The sequence below is a fragment of the Hippichthys cyanospilos genome, chromosome 1, assembly GCF_059441005.1.
Source record: "Hippichthys cyanospilos isolate Australia breed blue-spotted pipefish chromosome 1, RoL_Hcya_1.0, whole genome shotgun sequence".
Taxonomy (NCBI): Eukaryota; Metazoa; Chordata; class Actinopteri; order Syngnathiformes; family Syngnathidae; genus Hippichthys; species Hippichthys cyanospilos.
The window spans coordinates 11,126,448-11,153,406 of NC_142369.1; the positions used below are offsets into that span (position 1 = coordinate 11,126,448).

Sequence of the window (26,959 nt, forward strand, 5' to 3'; positions counted from 1 at the left end):
AATTACTTAGGTACTTTAGTATTGAATCATTTATTTTAATACTTAAAGTAATTGATAAAGTAATTGATTAACGTGATACTTGATTACCTCAAGTAATTCATTTCTTTTAGATACTAAAGTCATTGATTACTTTAGTATTGAATTCATTTAGTAACTGGCTTTTTAAATGAATGATTATTAATCAATTACTTTTGTGTTTTAGTACGTGATCACTAATTTCAATACATAAAGTAATTGATGATCTTAATACTGTACTTGATTACTCAAAGAATGTGATTATATTTAAGTAGCAAAGTAATTGTAACTTTGGTTCTTAATTCATTCAGTACCTGCCATTTTCAGAGCCTCCTTTAGGATTGAAATCCATTCAAGCAATCAATTACAAAAGTACTTTGGTAGCTAAACAAATCGATTACTTAGTACTTCTCCCCGAAACGGCTAACAAAATGTCTGACCTCCCGTGTCTTTGAGGTCACGGCTGCAACATTCCAAACGGGCTTCCGAAGGCCGGACTGTTTGCACGCATTTTGGGGATTAAACGTCGTCGGCCGTTTCGGGATCGGACGGTAAAAATGTCGGCGGCCTGGCTCGCCGGTTACTCCTTCTCGCTCGTTTTGGGCGCGCGGCGGGACGCGGCGGGGCGGGGTTACGCAGGGCGCTGAAATGGTTGCGCAAGGCCCTCCGTCTTTGTCACCAAACGTGGCGTAGCAAACAATTTATGACTGTTAAGCGTGTCAGCACATATTATGACAAACAACACATGCTCCGTTATGCCAGCTGGTGTAATGATGTGGTAATGCCGGACTCATTAACTCCGCCGCACGCTTTACGGCGGCCTTCCTTTTTATTACGGCGGAATTAATTGATTTACGCATGCATTAAAGACAAAATAAGTGGAATGGAAATGCATGCCTCTAATCTGTCATAAACACTCACGCGGCGGCGGCCCATCATTCACGCAAATGGCCGCTCATATACCGTATATGCGTACGCGCCGTAAACGGGCCTCCGCTCCGAGACGCTGGCTTTTTCATCAAAGGAAGAATCGTTCGTCCTGATTTATATAATTCTCTTTATTTGTTCATCTGCGCCCATGAAATCGCTCATCGTTTGTTTGAAACGAGCCGCTAAATAGAAAAGATTGATTTGTAAACAAATCGCTTAGCCTCTGGATGACTCTTGTCTTCTTTGTTTCAAAAATCTGCAATCAAACTTCGCTGCCACACTTCGGACACGTGCGCTGATTAAAAAAAATTCCAAACGGTCTGCGCTGATAAAAAAAAATCCAAACGGTCACCCGGGTGTCTACTGTACGCCGTTTAAATTCGCTAGTAACGATACAAAAAAAAAATCTATAGTAGTCACTCATTCAAGGACACCTAAAAAGTCCTATCATCGAAAATAGCTTCTTCAAACCAAAATGGCCGACTTAAGACTTGTTTGTGCTTCTGCTAAAATTCACAAAACTGCTTTAAACCTTTCACTTCTCATGAATTAACCATCTAGTACTGCCAAAATATATTGATAATATATGCTATATATGTGTGTTACTATAGATTACACTGATTACTATGTATTCTATGTGTTTGGTTATAATTTGCATTTTTCTGACTTATATTATAAAAAAAATCTAGGGCCCGTAACCTAATATATAGAAGGGGGAATTTTTAAACTCCATTTCCAATTATTTTAGGATTATAAATAAGTAATACATTCAAATGGTTTTATTTACAAAAACCACGAGAAACATTCAAAATAAACCCCGAATAAACCTTCTACTTTGGGATTTGCCAAAATGACCCGAAAATGGCTGCTTGAAACCAAAATGGCCGCCTTCCTGCGTCTATGCCATGAAACTGCATGTTGCCTGGTGATACTGGCTCTGAAGGCTGACTTTCACAGCATCCTAGTGAGAGGGAGGGGAGGCCATGAAGTCATCACCTGCGAAGGCGTTAAGTTATCAAGTCATAAAAATAACGTAGTGTGCGCGGGAAGCGGCGTGAAGACAATGTTGTCGTGTTACGAGATGTGTCACGCGGCGTGACGGCTTCAATCAGCGCAGCACATTCAAACAATCAAGTAGACTTTGCGCTAACTGCCTCCATGTCTGATTTACTCCCTCGTTAAGGAGATGACTTTCATCCCTTTGTCAACGCCCTGGCAGCCATTGCTTTTTCTTTCTTTTTTTTTTTTTTTTAATCATCTCAAGTCATACAGGCCTGCATAACAACATTCACAGAAAAGCAGTGTGTACTGTGTACCGGTGTCTACATTCAACTAAGTGCACATTCGCTTCATAATAATTGTATCATGGTCTATAATCCTTAATGCGGCATATTTACATCCAAATAAGTGCTCTATTGTCTCGATTGTAAATATTTACATCCATCAATTTAAAATCTAAAATCTTGCATAGATTGTCAAAACATGATGACTCTCAATATGGCACGCTGCCGTCCTTCCTAAATGTTTGCAAACGGGACGTCGAGAGGTACGCCCTATTGGTGTCAAATTTAGCCCATGTCGGGCTCATTTACTGCCAGTCAAAATGAGAAATGCGGTCAATGTTGGACAAATTGAAAACCCGATGTTTTATCATGCATTCTCCTCAATTTTTGCTTTATTCTTTTCAACAGCAACTCACTAACGGGACGCAAGAGAAATGTTTGTGTTGACACCCCAAAACCACCGGGTGGGGCTAGCGACCAATTTTTGACATTTGCAAGCCTTTCAATGACTTCGATGATTGGCTTAGCCTGGACTATCATAATGCCAAAGTCTTCAAAAGTCATAATACTCTAATTATCACTCGATAAATATTTCAATTTCATAAATACATAAATACACAGCGTAGTTACTTTTCCTATTATCGCATTTTAACAATTTTTGTACATAAAGGTGGCATAGGATCCCTGTAGGATATACTGACCATTTAGAGGTGTTGAAAATAAATCTATATTTATATTTGACGATGTTATGGGCCTTTCGGAGTTGGGTGAAGATAAGGCCAGCCTAGTGAAAAATCCCCAAACACTTAGGGGTTAAACTCATCCAATCCCAAAGTCATATTTTTACGCTTTTAAGTGTCCAGACCTTCAATCCCGGGTATTTTTTTCTTTCAAGAATTTGGATAAGTACTTAAATACAAATGTAATCAATTACTTTAGTGCCTAAGTACCTCAAGTAATGAATTACTTTAATACTGTAGGACTTTATTACCTAAATAATATTTTTTTACTTTCATACTTAATTACCATAAATATTTCATCACATTGATACTTGACGAGCGAAAGTAATCAATTGTTTGAGTATTTCAAGAACCGAATATTAATAACTTGAATATCTCATTAAAGGAATGTAATACATTTATACCTAATTACATAAAGTAACTGAGTACCTAGGTAATAATAACTTTAACATTGACGTCATGTTTATCAAGCTGTATATGTATATGTTTGCATCTAGTAAAATATTTTAGTGTGTCATATATGCACCATGTATAATGGTTAATTCTCTTGAATGTACGATATTTGCATTACATTTTTTTCAGCCTATATTTTCTTTAATGGCGTCTGATTTCTAATGTTCGTGTTTACGTCCTATTAGCATAAATCCAGCCATGTTGTTTCGACAATTAGAGCCTTGTTTTTCGTGTTTTTTTTTTCTCTCCGTAGATGGCAGCGCTAAAAGCTATGCTAACAGCTGGGACCGCTAAGGGAGCAGGTGACGCTGGCACACGCAAACACACGGGCACACACACAAACACGCACTGCTCAAATTGCTCCGTGAGGAGTCTTCATAAATAATCTTGCGGCAATCTGCCTCTCGCCGCACTCTCTTATTATTAATTACTTTTAGAGCCAAAATCAAACATCTGTCATGCTAGAATATACAAATTAATTATGCAGCTTCTCCCCATCAACATCCATATAACCTTGTAGCTCGTTCCTCCGAGCCTCGCGAGGAGCCTCCGAGCCAGGAAGCCTCGTTTTATCTGAACGATAAAATCATAAAGAAAAAAAAAATGCAAGTGATGCCTTGCCTATAAATTTGTCTTGATATCAGTGCTTCTCAATAAGTGGGGCGGGCCTCCTTGAGGGGGTGCGAGGTGATGCCGGCAGGCGCGGATGACCCCAGGAAAAAGGCTTTGTTTTTGTGAAGTGTAATTGCAATCAAATGAATTTAAAAAATTTTTAGTTTCAGGTACTTTAATGCACTTGAGTATTTTTTTTTCTGATTTAGACTAAGCTGTAACCCATAAACCCTGTAAAAATAAATTACCGGTTGTTGAAAGTTGATATGTATTGCTTTTTTTGTTAATGTTAAAAAGCATACAGGTTTAGGTATACTTATACAATATCTATAGATAATAAGCTTATTTTTAGTCAGCGTGTCGAGTGTGGGGAGGTGTGGGGGGGTGTTGGAGAATGTCTTAGGAACGTCTTAAGAAAAATGACCACCTTGAATGAAATCTGATGAATCGAACGCACATGCGTTAGCTTTGTCACAAGTCGAGAGGCATCTTGAATAAGCCTCTTGAAAGCTAGTGTGCCTCACAGTGGACAGTGGTGGAAATGCGGTGCAGTTCGACATTAATACGACTAGTGATACGGTATCACAAGTGCTTGCAGAGTTGACTCAGCAAGCCGCTTCTTTGAAAATAAGTAGATGCATTAAGGATAGGAAAGTTCTTTGTCTTAAAAAAAAAAAAAAGACCAATGGCAGGGCACTGTTGCTTGCAAAGAGCAATTTAAAAAACACTAACGATCTTAAAGTTCTTATTTGTTTGTTTATTTATTAGTACTAAACATGTACACATTTCTTAAACGTTCCAAATATTCGATATTTTGGTTAAAAATCAAATAGATTGTGTTCAAATGAACACATTTTTTGCACGTATGCCTTGCCTACATTGATATTTATTTAAGTTTCAAATAAAAACAAAAGTGCGGAGACTTTGCAGGGTCGGTAGAATATTCATAAAATAAATGTGCAGGCATTTGAAGTTGACATAATTTTAGAATGATTTATTATAACTATAACTCAGTAGCGAAACTTGTTTATAATATAAAATATAAGCTTTTTATTTTCCGGAAAAATGAATGCAACCAAAAGCTCAAGAAGTTGATTTCGTGTTGCAATGATTTGTGCGTCAAAATAAGGAAGTAGCGTGCCTCTCCTTTTGCTGATAATTCACGACTCTGCGTTTAAATGATTAAATGTGCATTTCATAACGTTAGTGGCAATATGTTAACGTGTTTCCTAGTCCCCCTGCTGGCGAACAGATGGCTCCTTTTACTTTTTTTGCGAGAGAGGAGGGGCCTTTTGGCCACCTGCCGCTCTTATTATTGATGCTTGCAGGAGGCGGCGGCGCGTTGGAGTGGCGTATCGGTACGGGCGGCCGCACGTCAACATACCGACATCATGTTCCATGGGAACATTCCTCATGAACTACAATGAGGGCATCCGGCCGTGTGGCAAGACCTCGGATGCCGCTGACCTCGTTTTACTTCCCGTGTTTGATCTTGCATAAGTGCCGTCAATTTTAAGCCGCTACTTTTTACTTGCGCTGTGAACCCTGTGGCTCAAATTCCATATATGCATTCTATTTAGCCACCAGGGGGCAACATCCCAGGAGACTAAGGGAGACAGAAGAGGAAGCTATCAAAGTACAGTGGACCCCCGGGTTACAGCCTCCCTAGATTACATTTTTTTACGTTACGACGTGCATTACGAAATTTTTTTGTCCTCTTGTTACAGCATTTTTCCCGCCTTACGGCATAAACAACAATTACAAAATTCAGACTTGGTGGTCAGTGTGCGTGCGTATGACTGCGAGTCGCAGCATGCTCATACGTCACTATATGCATCACTGCATATGTCACTAAAATTCTGGTCTGCTATTGGTCGGCGTCATTAAGATTCCGATATGCTATTGGCTGAAATCCCTCCCACAATGTCTCGCGTGTGTTTTGTAAAGACTTGATCTTGTGTGAGTCTTGCGTTTTGGTATTTATTGTGCATTTTAGTGCTTAATTCGAGTTGGTTGGCCATGGGTCCCAAGATTGCTAGTGATGTTAAAGGGAGAAGTAAGAAAATGATTACTATGAAAACGAAACTGTAGATTAAGAAATATGAAGAAAGCATGCGCATCGTTACCCTCGCTAGGGAATATGGCCATAACTAGCTCAAGTAACACACTACAAAGGGAAATAAAATGTAATTTTTCCTTTAGGTATTTTTCTAGATACTAGATATTATATATGAAACCTACTATACCATTTTGTTACATATGACAATTTTGCCTTACAATCCCAACTCCTATTAATGTCGTATGGTGGGTGTTCACTGTATTTGGAGTTTGGACTGCTATTTACTCAAAACCAGGGGGCACTCTCCTCGACAAAATGCAATCAGCGTGTTATTGTTGTGTTGGTGCAGTACTCTAACAATCCGAGTGTGTCTTTAATTTCGTTCTAAAAGTGCAGGCATGTTTAATCTCCGTTGAAGGCATAATGTTGCTGAAAGCGGGCAGTTTAAAAAAAGAATAAATGAAAACAAATATTGAAAAAAAAACTTCAACATACCTTGTTTCTGCAAAAATATCTTATGTTACGACGTGCGGCTTAGAGTCCGGTGCAAACTGTACATGACAAACATTGATTTTTTTTATCTTTGATATTTGCAGTTGCAGTTTAGAAACCGGTGCCATTTTTTGTCTGTAAAATACAGGAATGAATTTATTCACGGTAATGTATACAAATATTTTCCAACAATTTTAAGAACGTCGATTTTTCCTTGGAAGAGAGTAGAACTTTTGATTCCGTCTGACTCATCAATCTCGTCAATGTATTGAATCCTCCGCCATCGTAGGCACTGCCTGACGTTTTTCCGCCTCGGAAATATGTCAGGGCCGACAAGTTGAACGCATTTGTAATTACGGCGGCGGCGGCGTCCGTCCCGTCCTAAGCCGGCCTCTGTCGCTCTCTCGCTGGTCCCGCAAGCGCACGCGGCACTCCCATTAGCAGCGTGGAGCGGGGCCGATTTAAAAGGCTTAGGCGAGCTTTATCTCCCCATTTAAGGACATGTAAGAGCGCATTGTGGCGCTCAGACAATGCGCTTGAATGAGGAAGCGCCGTCAGGATTAGAGAATATGCCGCAGCACTTTAATTACATATGAGACGCAGACCGGGGACAGACGGAAGGGAAATTACAACAAAAGCTTCAGCGGCTTTCATCTTGCGCAAAGTTTTGATGCCGTAATGGATCCCAGGCGACGGGCGCTCGCTAAGGTTTTGATGGACCGCTCGCTTTAAAGTCAACTATGATCCACTTGGGCAGCAAAGAACTTTTACTTTCAAAAAGAACTTTTTTTTATTCAAAGGTATAGGTTGGGTCAAAAATAACTCAAATTGGGACCCAAAATAAAAAAAAAAACTAAATTTATCCTGACAATTTTTTGTTACTTTTTTGAGATGTTTCGTTTTAGGCAACATTTTGGGTTATAAGTGAATCCAGCCCAAGAAATACAACTACATTTTGGATCGTTTTGTCCAAACTTTTTTTTTTTTTGCTTGTTTCCCACAAAAGAACTCAATTTTGTGTGTGTTGGTGGGAGCATGGGGGCAATGATAACAAAAACAAAAACACCTCCGACCTGTGGTCCAACCTCAGGATTCATCACCCTGACTTTTATCAACCCTCAAAGACAAGTCATAGGTTTTTTAACTTTTAACTTTTTTCGATGGAAAATTTTCAGAGATTCCATTCCATTTTTTTAAACGCCAATTTTTACAGTTTTACTGCAAATGGGCTTTCATATATCGGTTATCGGCCTCCTCCACTGCTAATAATCGGTATTGGTCCTGAAAAACCCATCTTGTTCGATCTCTAATCTAGGGTCAGTCTTTTTCCTCATCCAATTCCTATTTCCAAGAGGACCGCACCAATCAAAGCAACCAGACAATCACTCCTTTCTGCCAACAATTCATCCTAACCTTACACAACAGCGCGCACAACAGAGCGACTTCATCCAGCGAGGAAAAAAAAAAAAGTGGTCAGCCTAACGTTATTCCAGCTAAGCGACAGAGCGCTTCTCGCCTGGGAGAACCCGTGCAACCAGTCACACATTTAATAGGCGTCATAATTTATCCCGTACGCCCCCAAAAGTCTTCCTTAATTAACTGTGCACCTTAATGAATTTTTTAATTTGATCCCTGTAAGTACTTTGCCATGCTAATTGCAATAATCCACACATTACTTATCCGTCGTTGCCCTTGGCTCTGCGTCGTCAGCGAGAAGGGATCCTCGACGTCCCGCCCCTCCCCCCCGTGTCTTATCTATGCAACATGGCCGCCGCGGCGCAATAATCTAGCGAGCTATTTAGCGTGACGGATGCTATCCCGCTGTTAGCGTCCCTATCGCTAGCCGGCAGCATAGTACTGGCCGTGCAATTTATCTACTTGCAATAATAAGAAGAGCGGGTTGCCCATTTGATTCATCAAGAGCAATTAGCCTAGCGTAGCCACGGCTTGTCCTTTCTGTGACTTTCCGTTTGCTAGCTTGTGCGGGAGTATTAGCCGGGAGAAGCGAGACGTTTATTAATCCGGCGAAGCCCCCGGCGAATGCAACAGCAAAAACGTGAACATGACGAAGAACACATACTATTTTGTCATTAAGTAATCAATCTTTACTATTTATACTTTTTAATTTCTTAAAAATTTCATTAAAGTTTTTATTTACGATTGCAACTGACATCGTTAACTATCTTAGTAGTAGAAAAGCCCATTTTTCCGTTATATTCAAAGACGTAAAATCACTAACGTGTCTGTTCATTCTCTCTCTCACACACACAAACACACGAACAAAAACGACTGAACGTAAACTAAGCTCTTTGGAAACCCAAGGAGGCCATTAGCATACAAAAGTCGTGACATCCCAACCCTTAATGGCGACGGGTACGGATAATTCATCAGCATATGAGGAAAGTCGGGAAAAAAATGTGCCGCCGTGCCCCCGTCGCCGCCGCCGGGGGGAAAAAAATGCATTTTGATATCCTCCGCCGTTAGCCGCGCACGCTAATCCTAGCGAAGATTAAGTCAAATGTAGGCTGCTGCTATTGTTGCCACTAAATCCGTGGCTTATTGTTACACTTTCCATCTTCACTTAGCCGCTAAACTAAGCTAAGCTAGGCTAAATATGCATTAGGCTCCATCTTGTGTCGAGATAAAAGCAGAAGGTGATGCTTAATGCCACATTTAGTTGTTCGCGGGGAGGGGAGTTTTCCTTTCGACAGGTCGCATTAAAGGAACATCTGTAAGCGGTCATTTGTTATCCGCTGACAGATGTTTTCAGGCTTGGTCTCCACCCCAAAAGAAATCAAATAAAATTGCTACTAATGCACATAATAGCCACAATTTGGTCCACTCGCAACATAAACTGTTTGCTCTTTTCTTGGGACGTTTCTATGTCTCGGATGTTACTTTTTGTGGGATGATCTGGAACAAAACCACCGCCCCCAAATAAAGTTATGTAAATATGCAGTATAATCGATACGTGTCCGTCCATTAGCGTGCGTTGGGAAAACAAACCGTGAAATTTTAGCAGGACCCGTCATCGTCATGATTAGCGACCTCTCCCTCAAGATGAACGTTAGCATTAGCATTTTTAGCACCCACGAAACAAAACGCTCGTTAGGCTTTATGAGCCATTCTTCCGAATACTAAATGGCGTCTCATTGGCTCCGCCCCCGCAAAGGCTAATGTTCAACGGCGTTGAGCGATGAGACTTCCTGTTTATCATCCCTCCAAAAACATTTGTCTTCATTAGACGCCGCAGACAGCTTCGTGATGGCAAATTCATCCATCTGCCCCAGCGCAAAAACTAAAACCTATGTCCATTCGCATACACATATATAATGAAAATCTCTGGGTATCCGGTTAGATTCAATATCCATTCATGCAAAACGTATTAAGATGTCAGTCTCACCCCATTTTATTTTGATATCAGTTTTTCCATTCACACACAAATTAGAAAGACGTCTTCATGCCCTGTCACATTCAAAGCGTATAAATAAGTGCTGGCTTTGATTGTTGAGTGAACAAAAGCTCCAAATGGAGTGCAAGCTAATCCCCACTTACTGTAAAGTGAGTGGCGTGTCGCTAACGGGGGCGGGATTGGTCGGGGGACCCCCCCCCCTGGTTTATCCCTGTCGGCATGCTGAGAGTGCCGATTTAATCCCGCTTTCACGCCATACAATCAATATCGCAATGTCAATGAGGGTGATCAGCTAGGGAATTAAGAACGCGGGAATGGTCGCTATGCTAAATGTTAATCAGAGTGTTAATTAGAAAGTTGAGTTTCCTAATCTAAAAATCAAAAGGTAAGGTTTGATGTTAGAGTTAGGGTTACAAATACGTTTTTATGTCAAACCTGGGTTAAATTATTTCAACAAGAAATCGAGATAGAGTTGGGGTTTAAGACAATATTTAAGGTAAGTGTAAGGGTTTCATGTTTGGATTTCAAGTCTGGGTTAAGGTAACAAGTTAGGGTTTGAAATCAAAGTTTAGATCCACTTTTTCAAATTGGATTAGGGTTTCAATTAAGGTAGGGTTTCTAATGAGGTTTTCAAGCATTGCTAAAAGTTTAAGTCTGTGTTAGCGTTTCAAACTAGGGTTTCAAAGTAAAGCTATCATGGTAGGGCTCCAAGCATTGGTTAGGGTTTCAAATTAGGGTTCTAATGGGTTAGTAAATTGTTCCACGAGAGTAAATGTTTTAAATTGGGGAATTATTCAATCATGTCAATGATTTCAAGTTTAGTACAATTTCACGACAGGCAATGATCTCAAATTAGAGTTAAGGTTTTGAGACAGTAAGATTTAATTTGTTTTTTTAAAGACAGGGTTTAGATTTTCAAATTAGAAGTTCCAAATGAGGGTTTCAAACTAAGACTATCATGGTAGGGCTCCAAGCATTGGTTAGGGTTTCAAATTAGGTTTCTAATCCTGGGTTAGGGTTAGTAAATTGTTCCATGAGAGTAAATGTTTTAAATTGGGGAATAATTCAATCATGTCAATGATTAAAGTTTAGTACAATTTCCAAATTACAATTTCACGACAGAGTTAAGTTTTTTTTTTTAATGACAGGGTGGAGATTTTTCCCAAAAGGTTAGTTTCAAATTAGAAGTTCCAACTGAGGGTTTCAGGTGTAGTAAATCCCAAAATCTAGACCTAACGTTGTGCATGAGCTAAATTACTGTTAGCATCATGCCAACTTTTAGCTTGTGTGCTGCCGCTAAATATTCCCGCTCACGTATTAAATTTGTAGATTAGTGATTTATTGATTGAAATGTATTTTTAATATAAATTATTTGCGGAGATTTTAATTCCCTAAACTAGATAACGAAGCTGTACTCAGCATTAGGATTATAATAGTTAACATAGCCTAGCATCAGCGCGTTCATTTGTGTTATTGTTTGACTGCGATTTAATGTCTTTATGATGATGATGATCACACGTGTGGATCAGATTAGGCCTGCTCCATCCTTTCCAAGGATTAAGATTAGAATACCTACTTTCATATTTGTATGTATTTACATTCGCGTGTGTGACGTATGTCTTGCGATTAATTCGGGATTTATCATATCAAATAGAAAATGTGCACTTCCTGAAGAAATTGCGTGTGAAGGCGAAAACGCTGCAGGGAGAGGCGTTGAATGGTGGAATGATGAGAAAACTTTGAAAACTGGAACATTTGGACACGATTTTATATTACACATTTTGCTCAAATGCCTGTCAATGTTGAAATTTTCAGCACCATCAAATATGTATTCCCACCGCACCTGTCAACACCTCCCAAAATGTTGTTTTATTTTCTTAGTTCGACCCAGTGAGCTCTTACCTTTTTCCAAGTCAAACATTTTGATCCTCAATGCAGTCTCCTCGCCAATGTCTTCTTTGTTTGGTGTCTTGGCCGTTACTTTCTTCTTCTTTTACTCATTGAGTTCATTCATGGAGGTATTCATAGGTGTGTTATCTGCAAGGGTGCACCACACTGCCCCTCCTAGGTCAAAGCATGCGTAACAGGTCAATGAAGGCTTTAAAACAAATAAAATAAAAATGGCAGCATATAAAGGGAATTTGCATTCACACGTTAATAATTAATTTCTCAATTTTAGTTAAAATTCTGCAATAAGCGTCAAGCCAAAAATAAAATGAAATAAAAATAAAATAAATATGAAAAGAAAAGAAAAATGTAGAAATTGTATAAAACGACATCAAATAAAATCATAATATTTATTATTATTAATACTAACAGAAACAATAATAAAATCCAATGAATGTCTTGCTAAACATTCTGAAAATTGTTGTTTCACTACATGTCAAATATGAACATTTTACTGTTCATCGTGTCATAACGCTAACTTGCTCATGGTCAGGGGTCAAATTTTTCATTAATCCACACTGGCTACATTTTGTCGCCATCATCTTAATGTACAATATGTCTTTTGCATCATGGCATATATCAACGGTTCGGGACAAGGAATTTTGACAATATTATATCTTTTGTCAAGAAGTAGGTCTCTATAGTTAAAACTTGCACGGTTGGGGGTACGAGGCTATTGAGGGACGTGTTGAAATTCGCCTCTCTCCAAAGATAATGTATTATAACAGTTGATGTGGTGTTTTTGAATGATTTACATGTAAAACACGATTCATAATATGACAAAAATCATGATACGAGAGCCACTCTGGAGCGGATTGATTAAAAAAAAAAAGAAATATTACGAAAATAAGGCTTTTCAAAAATGATACGTGATATATTGGAAACTGAACATTGTATTGCAATACGCGCATTGCGCAACATATCAATATTATCGCACGGCACTATTGTATAGTAATCTAAGTCCTCATTTTCTTCCCCTGGACAATTGGCTGAAAAAATGTATGACAGCATGAGAGTAAAAAAAACCTTCAAAATAAACCTTATTTCACCAAATAATATACAAACACAAATGCCTTGGTACGATTTTATCTTGAAGTTGTGGGGTAACATCGTAATCTTTCTTACTCCAAGTGTTGCTAGCGACTCTCGACAGAAACAAAGATTGTTTCAAAATACCGTTCAATCTCCAATTCAGGGCGCTAAACGACAGCTTCATTATACTGACATTGAAATACGGCGCCAATTGCCAACGTTTGCGGTGGCTCGGGCTCTATTACAGCTGCAGCTAGCATAAATTAACCTCTAGCTAGCAGCTAGAGCAGCGTTCCATGCAAGCTGGAGTTATAGACATAAATGACTGTCCACAATTTGACGCTGACAGTCGCTGTTCCTACTGATCAATTTTTAACATATAAGCCGCTTCGTCTCAGACCAACATGAATGGAAAGAGATTTGACGAAAATTTCCAGAGAAGAAAGTCATTAAATAGCAAAAACAGTTGATAACTGCAGCACTAATCTACAGTTTGAATATCATCCACCACTGTACACTGGCTGCGCTCAATTATTCATCGGCGACGAGGACGACCAGGAGGTAAGGGTCCCGGCGGAGGTTGGGGCCATGTCCTGTCGCCGTACTCCGAGCTGTCTCTCATGCTAACAGCCTCGCTTTAATGCTCCCCTGCTAACACTAGCGCTACTCCTGTTAAAGCCAAAGTGAATCAGGACGTCCTAGAGGGAATTGTTTTTGGACGCCGCCGCCTGTCCAACAAACGCGCCGCTTCAGACGTCTGCGTGGAAGCGACGCTCGGGGAGCCGCGCAACCGAGCCTCCGTGTCCAATATCAACACCTTTGTTGTCTACGATCTTGATTGTGTATTTTGAATTGTGGATTGTTATGAATGTGATACTGTTCACTTTGTTGTCTTACTGAGACAAAATAGACACAACAGTGGACGCAAATAAATAGGCTGGATCAAGATATGATAGGCAATGGACTAGAATCAGTAAAGTACTATATTGACATCATATTTAATCCAATCTGCCTAGTACTCGTTCAATGGAACATAATCTTTCATTTATGTGTATTGGTGTAATAAAAATTTTTTTTACGTACATTTGATCCTAGCGCAATATTTTGACCATTTTTGGGTCATGATTTTGACAGCTTTTCCCACTTTACGGGTGCTACATTCAAACTTTAATTTGTTAGCCACGATATGCTAGTGATATAAGAGAGAGATGATTTGTACGGAAACGATGCTGAAGATAATCAAGAGATACGAAGGCTAGGCTACCCTCGATAGGCATTACGAAAGTAAACAGCTCAAGTCAACGTGACTCAAAGGTAATTAAAATGTCAATTTTCCTTTATATATTTTTTTATTTAGGACGTTATTTAATTGCGTACATGTATATTATATATAGGTAGCACTTCGTATCCTATTTTTACTCATCTTTAATATGTATATGCAATTTTGATGATTTAAGCTGATTTAAGCTTTATTAGCTAATTAGCATAGATTTTTATTATCAGCCATACGCCGATTTCGCCTTACGATCCCAACTCCGGAACGGATCAATTTCGTACGGCGGGGGTCCACTGTATTACGTTCAATCCTTTGATCTTTACACGAAAGGCATTTGACATCCGATGGAAGGCATCGAGAGACGGCACCAGGGAGCTGAAATTTCACCCAGACAGTGAGCACATGTCAAAGTTCAAAATGGCGCGACCGCTTAGCTATCGCTCCGGGAGGAGCCCGCCGTCCGTCGGGTAAAAGACCGTGAGAATGAGGTGGAAAAAAAGGACCCTGCAATAACACTGCACCAGGGTTCAAAGGTCTCTGATTTTCCATCCTATTTAACGCCGCAGCGCCGAGGTGCGCTACGGTCCGGGCGACAGGCCGCACACTGAGAAACAGCAGTGCCTTTTTGGTGGGCAGAGTATAACGCGACGGCGGCGGCGGGAGGGGGTTCCGAGCGGGCGTGTTAATGGCGGCGGCAACGGCGGCGGATGGCGGGCAGCTGTTTCCTTCAATGTTTCATGCTCTCAGCTCGCCACAGCTGCTGCGCAAATGAGAGTTAATATTGCAGGGGGCGCCGTCCAGCACGGGCGCGGGCTTTGTCGCATGCTCTCAATGTCAACGGCGGAGCCCCACAGCGGGGCCGCGGCGAAGGACGGCGCAGAAACCCAGGACCGGAGACGGCGAGGACGTCCGCTCGCATCTTCCTCACGCCGAGAGGAAATGTTCATTTTTCATGGCTTGGCATGAAAAATGGACGCCGTGTCACTCAGGTGGGTGCCGATTCTGCGCCGGTGTTAAACATCAGCACATGTTTGCGATGGTAGGATGCCGTTGCCATGGCGACGAGGCAGAGAAAATGTTCCAATCTGACTGGAAGAGAGGCGAGTTGGCAACGTTGAACACTTTTTTGTGTTACATTTTCACATAATACCAAATAAACTGCAAAATTTGATATATTTTTTAACTTTATTTACTTAAAAAATGTATATATTTTTAATTCTGGTACATATTTATTTTTTGCATATTAACACAATTTTTCTCAACATTTGGATACTTTTTATCCCAAATCACATTTAATATTTTGTCAAATTAATGTATTTTTCCGAGTTTGTTAAAAATATTTTATTAGTATTTTGGATGATTTTGCATTTCATTTTTTGTTTAATATTGTTGTGTGGAAAAATAGTTCATAAGGTTTGATTAGTTTTAATTCTTCATATATACATGCTTATTTTCGTATTATTTTGTATTATTTTCGTACGTGCTTATTATCGTATATATGTTTGCATTTTCTCTCAAACTGTATAATTTCTGAAACGCGTGTAGCTTGCATTGAAAGTTCTCCCTTTCCACTTTTTATTTTAATTTTGTGGTTTTCTCAACCAATATTTTTTGACAAATTTCCAGTATTTTAAACTGTTTATTGCAATGTGTTCTAATATCTTCAAATTTAAAATTAAACTTTTTTATTTTATTTTACAAATATACTCACATTGTGCATCAAATATTTTGCTATTATTGTCCGGTTGTTGTTTTTTTTTTAAATATCTGAATATTTTGTCCATTGTTAAATAAATTTATGTAGTTTTATCTTAATATTTCTTTTGGCATTTTCTGGGGGTGTAATACTATTTGATAGTTGTCAAGTATTTTGCATGATTTCTATATTTTTCTTTTCAGTATTTTTTTTTTTTAATCTTTGTTTCTTTTAATTTAATTATTTTAAAAATGCAGATTATAAATCAGTTGTATATTTTTGTAGTTGCTGTTTTATTTTTAAAGTCTTATGTATTTGTCATTAAATATTCTACATTTTTCCGTTTTGTAAATTCGCACTTTTATTGACCAATTTTCCAAATTTTCCAGTATTTTGTGTTGCGTTTTCTAATTTTGTTGTTATAATTTTCATTTAAAAATTAAAGCTTTTAACTCTTTTTTACAAATATGTTTATATTAAATATAAAATATATTTTTTGTAATATTTTTGAAATATTTGTGTGGTTTTGTTAAAAAAAAATATGCATATTTAGCTGTATATTTTTGCAGTTTTGACTCAAATTTTTGGTCTGTATTTTTTTTAGGGGTTTAATACTCAAGTATTGTATTTTTTCTTCAAGTTCTGTATGAAATTCAATCTGAATATTTTTCACTGACATCAGAACATTTACGTCGATTTTCCCACGTTGTTTTTTTGCTCTTTTTTGTTTCGCTTTGACCTCCGTCAGCTCGCGCAAGTGTACCTAATATTTCGGCAGCTTACCGTCAGAAATATGAGCACGACGGACATCTTTTCAACTGGCAGGCATGTCTCTAATGAATACCATCCTTCAAGTGGTAAATGTGATGATCAGGCGTATGTGTCGTGGAAATGTAATCATCGGCTGACTCCTCATAATTAAAACAAGAGCGCTAGGGTGTGAGTTCCCATCTTTTTGGACATTTTGGACTGACGGAAGCTTGTCTCCCCGAGGCACATTGGAAAAAAAAAAAGTGTTGATATTTTTAATGATGTTATTTAACGGTGGCTTGTTTTAGCCCACAGCATGTCAGCGCAAACATTTTTTTTCAATGGAATGAGTGGCTTCCAGCTCCATGATGTTATTCTGAAACAAGCTTATTGTTCACTGCAGGGCGTTATTAACATTGAACACTCCAACGGCGTCTTCGTTTGGCAGTTACGTGACGGTTAGATAGATTGCTTGAGTTTTCAAAACAGTATTTTGAAAACATCCTGAGCCCGCGCGTATCCAGATGTCGGCGTTAACGAGTCGTTTGTGTTCTTTTTGTGACCCTGTTATCTGCGGCCCTTCTCAAAAGTTCATTTGAATGAAAACGCCATCCCCTCCTTCCAATCCCGTTTGAACATGCCTGATTTGAATGTTTTTCTTTTTTTTTTTTTCCTTCCTCTGGCCTTTTTCCTGCTAAGCCTCCCGACTTCCCGCTAATCCCGCACGGCGGAATCTCCTTTGGCCAAACAGGATCATCAACATCATCTCAATTATGATGCAAACATCAAATATGATTGTTGGAACGGAGGCCAAAGGGGGGCCGCATGGAGGGATTTAGTCCCAGTGTCCAATCTGTTTTTTGTGTGTGCGGGCCGTGTTTTTACGACGCAAGCAAAGAATTTCTCCAAAAGTCATTGCACTCGTGATGGGACATATGTTAAAAAATGTATTTTTGATCATTATTCAGTATGGCTGGAGATGTAAGATATTCCATTTATTGAAATGAATCATTTTCATTCTTTTTATATGCAGCCGTTGTATTTTTTTTTAAGATTGCGTAAAGATAACATACAACGTTTTCTTCAATTAGAAAAACTCTGGACTCTATGGAGAAGTAATTTAACCCTGGTGCAACTTTTGTCCGATCCTTTGATCGTTACATCAAGGGGGAAATCATTGAAAGATGACACTAGGGAGCTGAAATTTCACCCGGATGGTGAAAACATATCAAGTTTCCAAAATTAGCTCTCACACTACCAAAAAATAAATAAATGATTTATTTTTGTGAACAGATTTATACTGTAATTCCAAAAGTTAATGTTATAAATTGAATATTTTTCTGTGGACAGATATTTATAACTATTTCTTTTTGAGCACAGGTTTGGCACACTATGTTGATTATCTTTGTGGACAATTTTTTTTTTTATTAATGAGTCATTTTTGTGACCAGATCTCTACCGTAACCCCTAAAGAGGACACTTTAAGTTGAATATTTTTCTGTGGATATATATATATATATATATATATATATATATATATATATATATATATATATATATATATATATATATATATATATATATATATATATGTTGATTTGATTTTTTTGTGGACATTTATTAATAATAAACTGATTTCTTTTTGACAGTTTTCTTCTAAATACAAATGAAGTTTGCACTGGTTAAGGGGTACTTGGCTGAAAAGACATTTCACGGGGGTACTTCACTGAAAAAAGGTTGAGAAGCACTGATTTAACTAATGTCAAAGGTGTAGGGACCGGCTAAAAACGACAAAAAACGATTAGTAGGTCAAGATTGATCGGCGACATTGGGCCCAATGAAAACGATTATGGAACATCTTAAAGACGCGCAGGATCGTTAAAAGGGCCCACTCAATTGGGAATGACCAGCGGACGCAGCAATTATTAAAGACATGACATAAAAAAGCGGAAAACGGAGTCATTATTAAAGACATTACATGAACAAAAAGTCAGGTGACCTTGTGGGAACTACGAGTCGCAGATCCTTCCTCTACCTGGATAATCTACGTGACTAAGAGTGTCACTTCAATGCTAGCTAGCTATGCGATATCATGAACTTATGTCACAATCTCAATTGCTACTTCATTAAGCTGTTTTACTAAATAATGTGGGAAAGCTACATCACTAAACTACATCAATACGCTTTGTTGTTGCGCAATGTCATAATTCTATGTTACTAATTTACATTGCTAAGCTACATTGCTAAGCTACATCGCAACATCACTTAGCTATTTCGTTAAAAACTATCTTAAACTTTCGCTGCTAAAGTATACGGCTAATCTACATTGCTAAACTGTATCAATAAGCTACGTTGCTATGGAGCAATGTCATGATGCTATGTCGCTACGTTATATTGCTAAGCTACATCATTGAGTTATATCGCTATAAGTTATGTTGCAACATGACTAAGTTATGTCGCTAAAAAAATTCACTAAACTACACTATTAGATCTCTGGGGTAAAAACGATTGAAAATGTAAAAATAAGGTAACCTCTCTGTTTATCTTTTTAGAATGTCAGTCAGAAAGACAAGAGGTAAAAAAAAATATATTTTTCATGATATTTTGAATCATTTACAGAATGAATATACCCCTGGGTCAAACCATGGCCATCCCCACCCAAACTTCATTAACTGTGATATTTTCAGTTGTATTTAATGATTCTTTATGGATGTCATGTATTTACTGATGAGTATGTAAAAAATGAGTATTCCATATTTGTTCAGGTTGGCATTTAATGTTTTGCGGAAAAAAACCCCATCTAAAAATACTTACTGGTGTACAACTATGTAAAAACACTTCTTTAGATGAATACTTTGCATATTTATGTCTTTATAAGAAAATATATAAAGCATCTAAAATGTACAATTACTTTTTTTAAATGGAGAAATTCAACAGTTCAGATTCATGTAAATCCCCGGGATTTATAATGAATTAATAGCTGTATTAGATAAATAATAATAAAAACGAATATAGCTAGCAATGACTGATGAAAATATTTTAGGGGAAAGTAGTGTTTCGTTTTTAAAACCCTTTCCCTCGCGAATACACAGTAGGCATTTAAATCCTTTTATTGAAGGGTCCAAATAATGACACTTCACACCTTTCATCCACAAACATGTTTTGGCCGCTAACACTTTGTTCCCTTTGCTTGTCCAAGGTGACAAACATGTTGACGTCCATTTTTATAATTAGTCCACATGTTATTGTGCGGCGTTAATGGCTAGCGGTCAGATTAACCGGTTGGAGGTGAACACTTTTTGCTCGTCACCGTTGGGGGCCTGGCTTTGGCGGACCAATCGGAGGGCGGCGCGGCTCGCCACCTTTCACCCGCGTTGTCCTTCACTGAGGATCAAGCTTCGCTAATCCATGGATTTTTTTTTTTTCGTTTGTCGAAAACAGCTTGGAGCCATCAGCAAATTGCATTGGCATAAGGAAATGATTTCAATATATTATTTTTACACCTCCGACTTGTGCTAACATCAGTAAAATAAAATAGATCGTATAATCGTTTTTTATTTAATATCTATTCAGAGTATTTTGTCTATTATTAAATAGAATGATGTAGTTTTATCTAACTATTTTGCATGATTTTTACGTCTTTCAAGTGAAAACATTTATTTGATCTTCTATCAATTTGTATTACATTTATAAAATGTGTTCTTATATTTTACAATTAGAATTAAAGCTTTTAATTTTTTTACAAATGTGTATCTATAATAATAATACAAAATAATAATATAATATTAAGTTTTTTTGTATCATATTTTTGGAAATATTTGTGTGGTTTGGTTCATTATCTAAGCGTAATATGCACGTTTTATCTAAATATTTTATCTAAATATGCAGTTTTAACTCCAATTTTTGGTCTATAATTTTTGAGGGGTCTAATACTCGCGTATTATATTTTTCCTTCAAGTTCTGTATGAATTTTGACTTTATAACAAATATACCAAATTTCTTCAGGGGTGCAATTAAAGAAAAAAATTCTTTCTTGTCTACTTGCTTTTCATTGGTCAGTGGCAGGGGGCTAAAAATAGTCTTGTTTGCATTTCACTTCTGCTCACAATCAGTTTCCCCCGCCTCCTGTCGAGGCGGCAGCGCGCTCACATTAGTGCCATTTCCAAACATCTGCTGACCGAGTCAGAAGCGATCTGCTGCCTCTCGCGCCAGCCCGACGTGACATCATCATCCTCGTCCTCATCAACAACACCTCCGGACACGCTCCCCCTCCGCCTTCATTAAAGCGCCACGCGGAGAGCTTCCGGCAAGGTGACCGCGGCCCGCCGCGCGATCGGCTCGCGGGCCCGTCCGCCGGCCGCCTGCTCGGTTCGGCTCGGGCGGCGGAGGCCCGAACGAGGCCCGCCGGAAGCCGATGGGCCGCCGGTATGATGTTGTAGCATTAGCGTTCACGCTCCCTCCGACACATCCTTGCCACCGCAGTCGACTTTAAGAATGACTGAGTGGTTAAATAGATGAATCGATGAATCAATGAATGGCTGGGAGATAGAAAAAAAAATTGCTCGATCAATAGGATGGGTAACATCACTGGCCTAGCTAGCTTAATCGACCAAACTTAGTGAACATGGATTGTAAGTAGGTCTTGTTTTAGTGTTATTAAGGTTAACACATTTTGGATGGCAAGTTAATAACATTATTTTTACAGCAAGCTTCATGGTAACTGTGAAAATAAGCTCGAGCTGTACTGTTTGATTATTTCGTAGATATCGGGCAAATGGAACAAGTTTTGCTAGCTGAGCTGCCATGACAGGTGATCTTCAATGAGACTTGGATAGATAGATGATCAAGATGAGCTCGATCAATTAGTTGAGTAGACAGGTTAATAGATACAGCGGACCCCGGTTAACGACGTCCCCGCCTTACTTTTTTTTTTTCCATCGTACGACGAAGACCGTAGTTTTTTTTTTGTCTCCGCTTTACGCCATTATTTTCGCCTTACGAACATGGTGGTCATTGTGTGTGTGTGACTCACTCCGCGCTCATATGTCACTACAAGCGTCACAGATTACCTCACTACAATTCTGGTCTGCTATTGGTCGGCGTTGCGGAAACACTAAGATGCTGGTCTGCTATTGGTCGGAGTCACTCGTTCCAAAATGGCGGAACGTTACAACTTTGTTCTGCTGCGAGTACTTACAAAAACGGATTTATAATGCATTTTAGTGCTTAATTCCAACTTTAATTGGTTGGCCATGGGTCCCAAGATTGCTAGTGATGTTAAAGAGAGAATTAGAAGATGATTTATATTGAAACGAAGCTAGAGATAATAAAAAATACGAAGAAGGTTAAGCTAGCCTAGGTTAGGCTACCCTCTCTAGCGAATATGGTCATTACAAGCTTTCACGTTGCTCAATGGTAAATAAATCCTTTATATTTTTTAATGGTTATTTAATTGTATGCATGTATATTATATAAGTAGTACAAACAATACTATTTTGACACCGATTTTTAATACGTATATACAATTTTGATGTTTTTACCTATAGCTTTACACGCATTAGCTAATTAACATAGGTTCGGATTGCCTGCCATACGGCGAATTCGCCTTACGACCCCAAAAGCGGGACGGCTTAATCTCTTAAACAGGGGGCCCACTGTACTGCATTAATGCCAACACAGATACATAGCTAGCCTAGCTAGCTTAGTTGGCCAAACTTAAGTGATGATCGATAGTAAGCCTCTCTCGCTTTATTATTATAAACTTTAAAGTGCAACTAGCTATTAAGGTGCACTCATGCTGGTAGCATGTTAGCATTGTGTAAGCAAGCCGTTTGATTATTTTGTAGACGTAAGGCAACTGGAGCTAGCCTCGCTAGCTTAGGTGTATAGCGGGACGATGTATGGATGGATGTTAATGGAACGATAAACAGACGGGCTATGGATGTTGACATTTTCTCGTATCATTTGCGTCTCCGCACATTACGAGCTGGAAGAGACCGCGGCCCTCTGCCTTGGCGGAGGTCCGCCAAGTTTGGTTTTTCCGCCGGCACCTGTGCAAACGAGGGCAACCCGGCGAGCCAGACGGCTCGGGCGGGCGGGAGGATGCGGAGCGTCACGCTGTCAAAACACAACCTTGTGGCATCAGCTCAGCGGCGGATTTAGCGGCTAGCTGTTAGCTGCCGCACCGCCTGCGTCGCCTTGAAAATAGACGGCGGCAAAGTCCCGAGCGCACTGTCGCCCTCATGCGCCGCTTCGCTTCCAGGCGGGTAAACACCGGCAAACGCCTACTGATTTCTAACACGCGAAAAAAATGGACAGGTCGCCAGACAATGTCTAAGCTTCAAACTCTTAATTTAAAGTTCGAATTAAAAACCCTAACACAGGCTTAAAACCCTAACATGCAACGCTGGAAAATAATCAGACTTTTAATATGAAAAGCTAACACTAGTTTAAATCCATATGCCCATTTATGCACATTTACTCACACTTGGTTTTTCATCTAGTTAGGGTTTCAAGAGTCTCTCACGCACACATACACATTTGCAACTGCCCCACACACATATACAAGCAACACATATGCACGCATGCACATACACACACACAGTAGCACGCAAATGCGGACAAAGCAGAAGGTGCGTTAGTGCATATTTTTTTCTAAACGCGAGACCTGATTTTTGAGGCGATGAAGACCTTAGAGGGATCGTATGTGCATATGTGTGTGTGTGTGTGTACCAGGCCTCCGGTGACTGGACAGAGGGAGAGGTTGCACATTGTCCACTCTGTCCAAACACACACACCGAAACAGACACACACAAACAGCAATGTATAATGGCGCTCCCTGTCGGGGCGCATAAATCTGCAGGGGCCCAATTAAAGATCCCCTTTAGCATGTTCACCACCAGCACATGCGTGTAAATATGGACACAAAACAACAAACACACACACTCACACATGCTTGCTTCACACTCACTATGGATTTGACCTCAAAATTCAACACTTGGCTTAGTTAGCAAAATTTTAAAATAGTTGGTCAAAAAAGGAGTTTTGAAGACATACAGGAAATGTATGTTGCAATAATTCATGACTGGAAGATATCCGTAATCATCCATCTTCTAAAGCTGCTTATTCTCATGAGGGTCGCAGGCTTGCTGGTGCCTATCCCAGCGGGCAGTAAGCAGGGGCGCCCTGAACTGGTAGCCAGCCAATTGCAGGGCACACAGAGACGGACAAACTTTCACGCACCCAGCACAATTTAGTACGTCCAATTCACCTGCCATGCATGCTGTCGGAATGCGGGAGGAAGCCGAAGTGCCCGGAGAGAACCCACGCGGGCTGGGGGAGAACATGCAAACTCCTCACGGGAAGTTCGTAGGCAGCTGGATTCGAACTCGGGTTCCTTTAAAAGTAAGGCAGACATGCGATTCACCGCGCCACCAAATATGTATTTATTGTGTGACTAATTCATAACTTTTCTTTTTTTGACAAAATTTCCCGAATAAGATGTCGCGTGTGAAAGTGTGAGTTGGGAGCGGCTGGATGAGCCGCTAAAGAAATATTTTTTGGACCGGTAAAGATGCATCTCCATCCTAAATATACAGTGGAACCTATAGATACAAATTTAATCCGTTCCAGAGTGCAGTCTGTATCCCGAATCATTCTTATAGCGAATCACACTTTTCAGGTAAATTGCCTAATTTGTTCCAAAATCCAAATAAAGGCCATATTAAACATTGTACCTTAACCATCAGGCGATATTTGGCAGATGTCAGGCAAATGACAATCATTTTAATTCCAGAATAAGAATTTCATTGTGGCGTATGTGACAATAAAACTCTTGAATCGCATAACTGGTGTTTTGTTTTGTTTTTTTCAAACAACGGAAACTCAAGAACTGGTCTTTGCAGAATCAGAATTGTTCTCCACGGAATCAAAACTTTTTTTCTGCCGATTCCTGGTTAATTTCGGGTGATAAATTGATCCCACAAAAATCAGTCACATTTCATCATTTCTTTTTAATAATGCCATCGAATATTTTGTCGCCATTAAAAGAGACTATTTTGTATCTATCCTGGTTCCTTTTTAGACAATGGATAAAACGTCCGCCGTCACAAGTCAGTCTGGACGTATGGCGAACAAAGGAATAATAATTAGACGGGTATGTCGGCGTTGACGGCGCTTGGACTTATTTTTGGTGTCATGCGCTAAGGCGGTCGGGCGAGGGGGCGGTAGGGCGAGGGAGCGGTCGGCCAGCCGCCACCGGTCATTGTCCATAGCGTTCGCCGTCAAATGGGAGGCGGCCTTGTCAGCTTTTCCACTCCAATCTCCACACGGCCCAATCGCAAAAGTGACTGCGTCGTTCCGGTCTTTTTCTTCACATGGCCAAGAAGAAACAACAAGCGACCCCCTCCTGCCCGCCCTCCCCCACGCTCGCCCCCGCCCCGTCATTTGGGATTGGGGCGTGGGCACGCCGAGCAAAAATAGGCTACATCATTTCTGGAAATGAACAATACTTATCCGTCCGTCGCATCCGTTGCTTTGGGTTTGCGTTTGGAGTGCGGACGCGTTCGACAAAGGCCGTGCTCCCCTTTTTGCTTTTTTTTTTGTATTTTTTTTTTCTTGTTTCTTGGCATTCAGGTCAAGGGATTCCTCAAAAGTTGAAAGGGAGACAGTCCAGTAGTTTAAAGTAGTCATAACTATATATATATATATATATATATATATATATATATATATATATATATATATATATATATATATATATGCACACACACAGTATATAAATACACACATAATATAGATTATTTTTCGTATCACACATGCCCCCATTTTTCGGCAACAGGTCACTTCACGCGCGACTAATTATTTTAATGAACATTTCAATTTCTTGTGTCCCTTTAAAAATAGAAAAAAAAGAAAAAAAAAGTTCACGCCTTGCTGAGCAGCAGCACGTGTCAAGCGAATTCAAGGCATCAATCCTTCAAAAGCCTGAGCATCCGTCCGTCCGTCCGTCCATCCATCCGTTGCCCCGCCCAGGCCGCTCGTAGCCTCCGCCCAGGCAGGCCGGGCCCTGCGGCCGAAATATGCTCTATTAATTTCTTGACGACAAAAGGAGAGGCCAATTGTCTTGCCTTCGAATATCCAAACATTTTTGGTGTTGCCCAAACAAAGCATGGCTCTTTTAATACGCAGCGTACAAAATGTCAAAAATGATTTTTTTCTTCCAAAATATTATTTAATATAAAAATATGACAAAACTCCATAACAAATTGAAACAATTATAATGTCCTAAAATAAAGGCGCATGCTGATTTGATTGCCAACTACTGTAAATTAAGTGTAAGCTGACTTCAAGTGTGCCAAAGCGAATACAAAAAACATTCAATATTTCATCTTTGGTGGCGAAACCCTCAAGACAGAAATCTGTACAAAGTGCATCATAACTTTTGAAATGAAGTGGAAAGATTTTTGGACGGGGGACAAAAGAAAGGCCAATAATTAGACGAGTATGGCCGCGGCCCCGGCTACGCTCTATTAATTCCCTGACGATGGGCGGGAAGGTGTCTTGGGAAGGGCAAAGTCTTGCCGGAGTCCGAAAACCTCGGGGGCGTCAGTCTTGTCCGTTCTGTCGTCCACCCGTCACGCGTGCAAAAAAAAAAAAAAAGTGTGCCCGGCAGGCGGGTGGGCGAGTTCCGCGGTGACGAGACGTCGCCGAGAGGAAGACAAGCATGATTGTCGGGGGGCCCCGTCCCCTTCCGCCCACCCCCCACTGGGATTGTTCCATCAAACTCTTTTTTTTGTTTTGTTTTCCTTCAATATGCTTGCGATGGATTCAGTGTCCCAGGATTATTGTGGGATAATATTAAATATGATATTTCAAAAAAAGTGGCAGGAACAATGCCAAAGAAGATATAAATATAGATAAAAGTTTGAAATTCTTCTCTGGTCCATGGCGGAGAACGTCTCGTCGTCATCACTGTCCTCGTTGTCTTCTAACGCTGAACGCGGCTGAAATTTATGCAGCGACCCTAAAGGCAACACACAAAAAATTCATTATTTCAAATGAGGGCAAAAAAAAAAGGTTTCATTGAAAGAACAGGCAACAAACTATAGGTGATATCATTTCAATGTCATGATCAAGTGAAATTTTGAAAAAAAATATATAGTAAAAATACTAGAATGTAAACAATAAAAAATTACACTGTGTTAAAAAAATGATATAAAACATGGGGATTGTCGATAGTGAAATTTCTAGAATTTTTAAAA

The 26,959-nt window shown here is 39.5% G+C and overlaps 1 protein-coding gene and 1 long non-coding RNA gene across 5 annotated transcripts in view; both read right to left on the reverse strand.

Moving 5' to 3' along the window:
- LOC148429108 (uncharacterized) overlaps window positions 1–12,043 on the reverse strand; it is a 50,642-nt gene extending 38,599 nt beyond the window's left edge. The window contains exon 1 of the long non-coding RNA XR_015866671.1: window positions 11,899–12,043. This is a non-coding gene — a long non-coding RNA (uncharacterized LOC148429108). The remainder of the gene's footprint in view (window positions 1–11,898) is intronic.
- A 13,864-nt stretch (window positions 12,044–25,907) lies between these two features.
- The window catches only part of antxr2a (ANTXR cell adhesion molecule 2a), a 103,752-nt gene continuing 102,700 nt past the window's right edge, over window positions 25,908–26,959 (reverse strand). For all 4 annotated transcript variants that reach the window (XM_088429162.1, XM_088429180.1, XM_088429171.1 and 1 more), the window contains one exon: window positions 25,908–26,721. In XM_088429162.1, coding sequence (XP_088285288.1) covers window positions 26,686–26,721 — 36 coding nt within the window. In that variant the 3' untranslated portion in view covers window positions 25,908–26,685. The remainder of the gene's footprint in view (window positions 26,722–26,959) is intronic.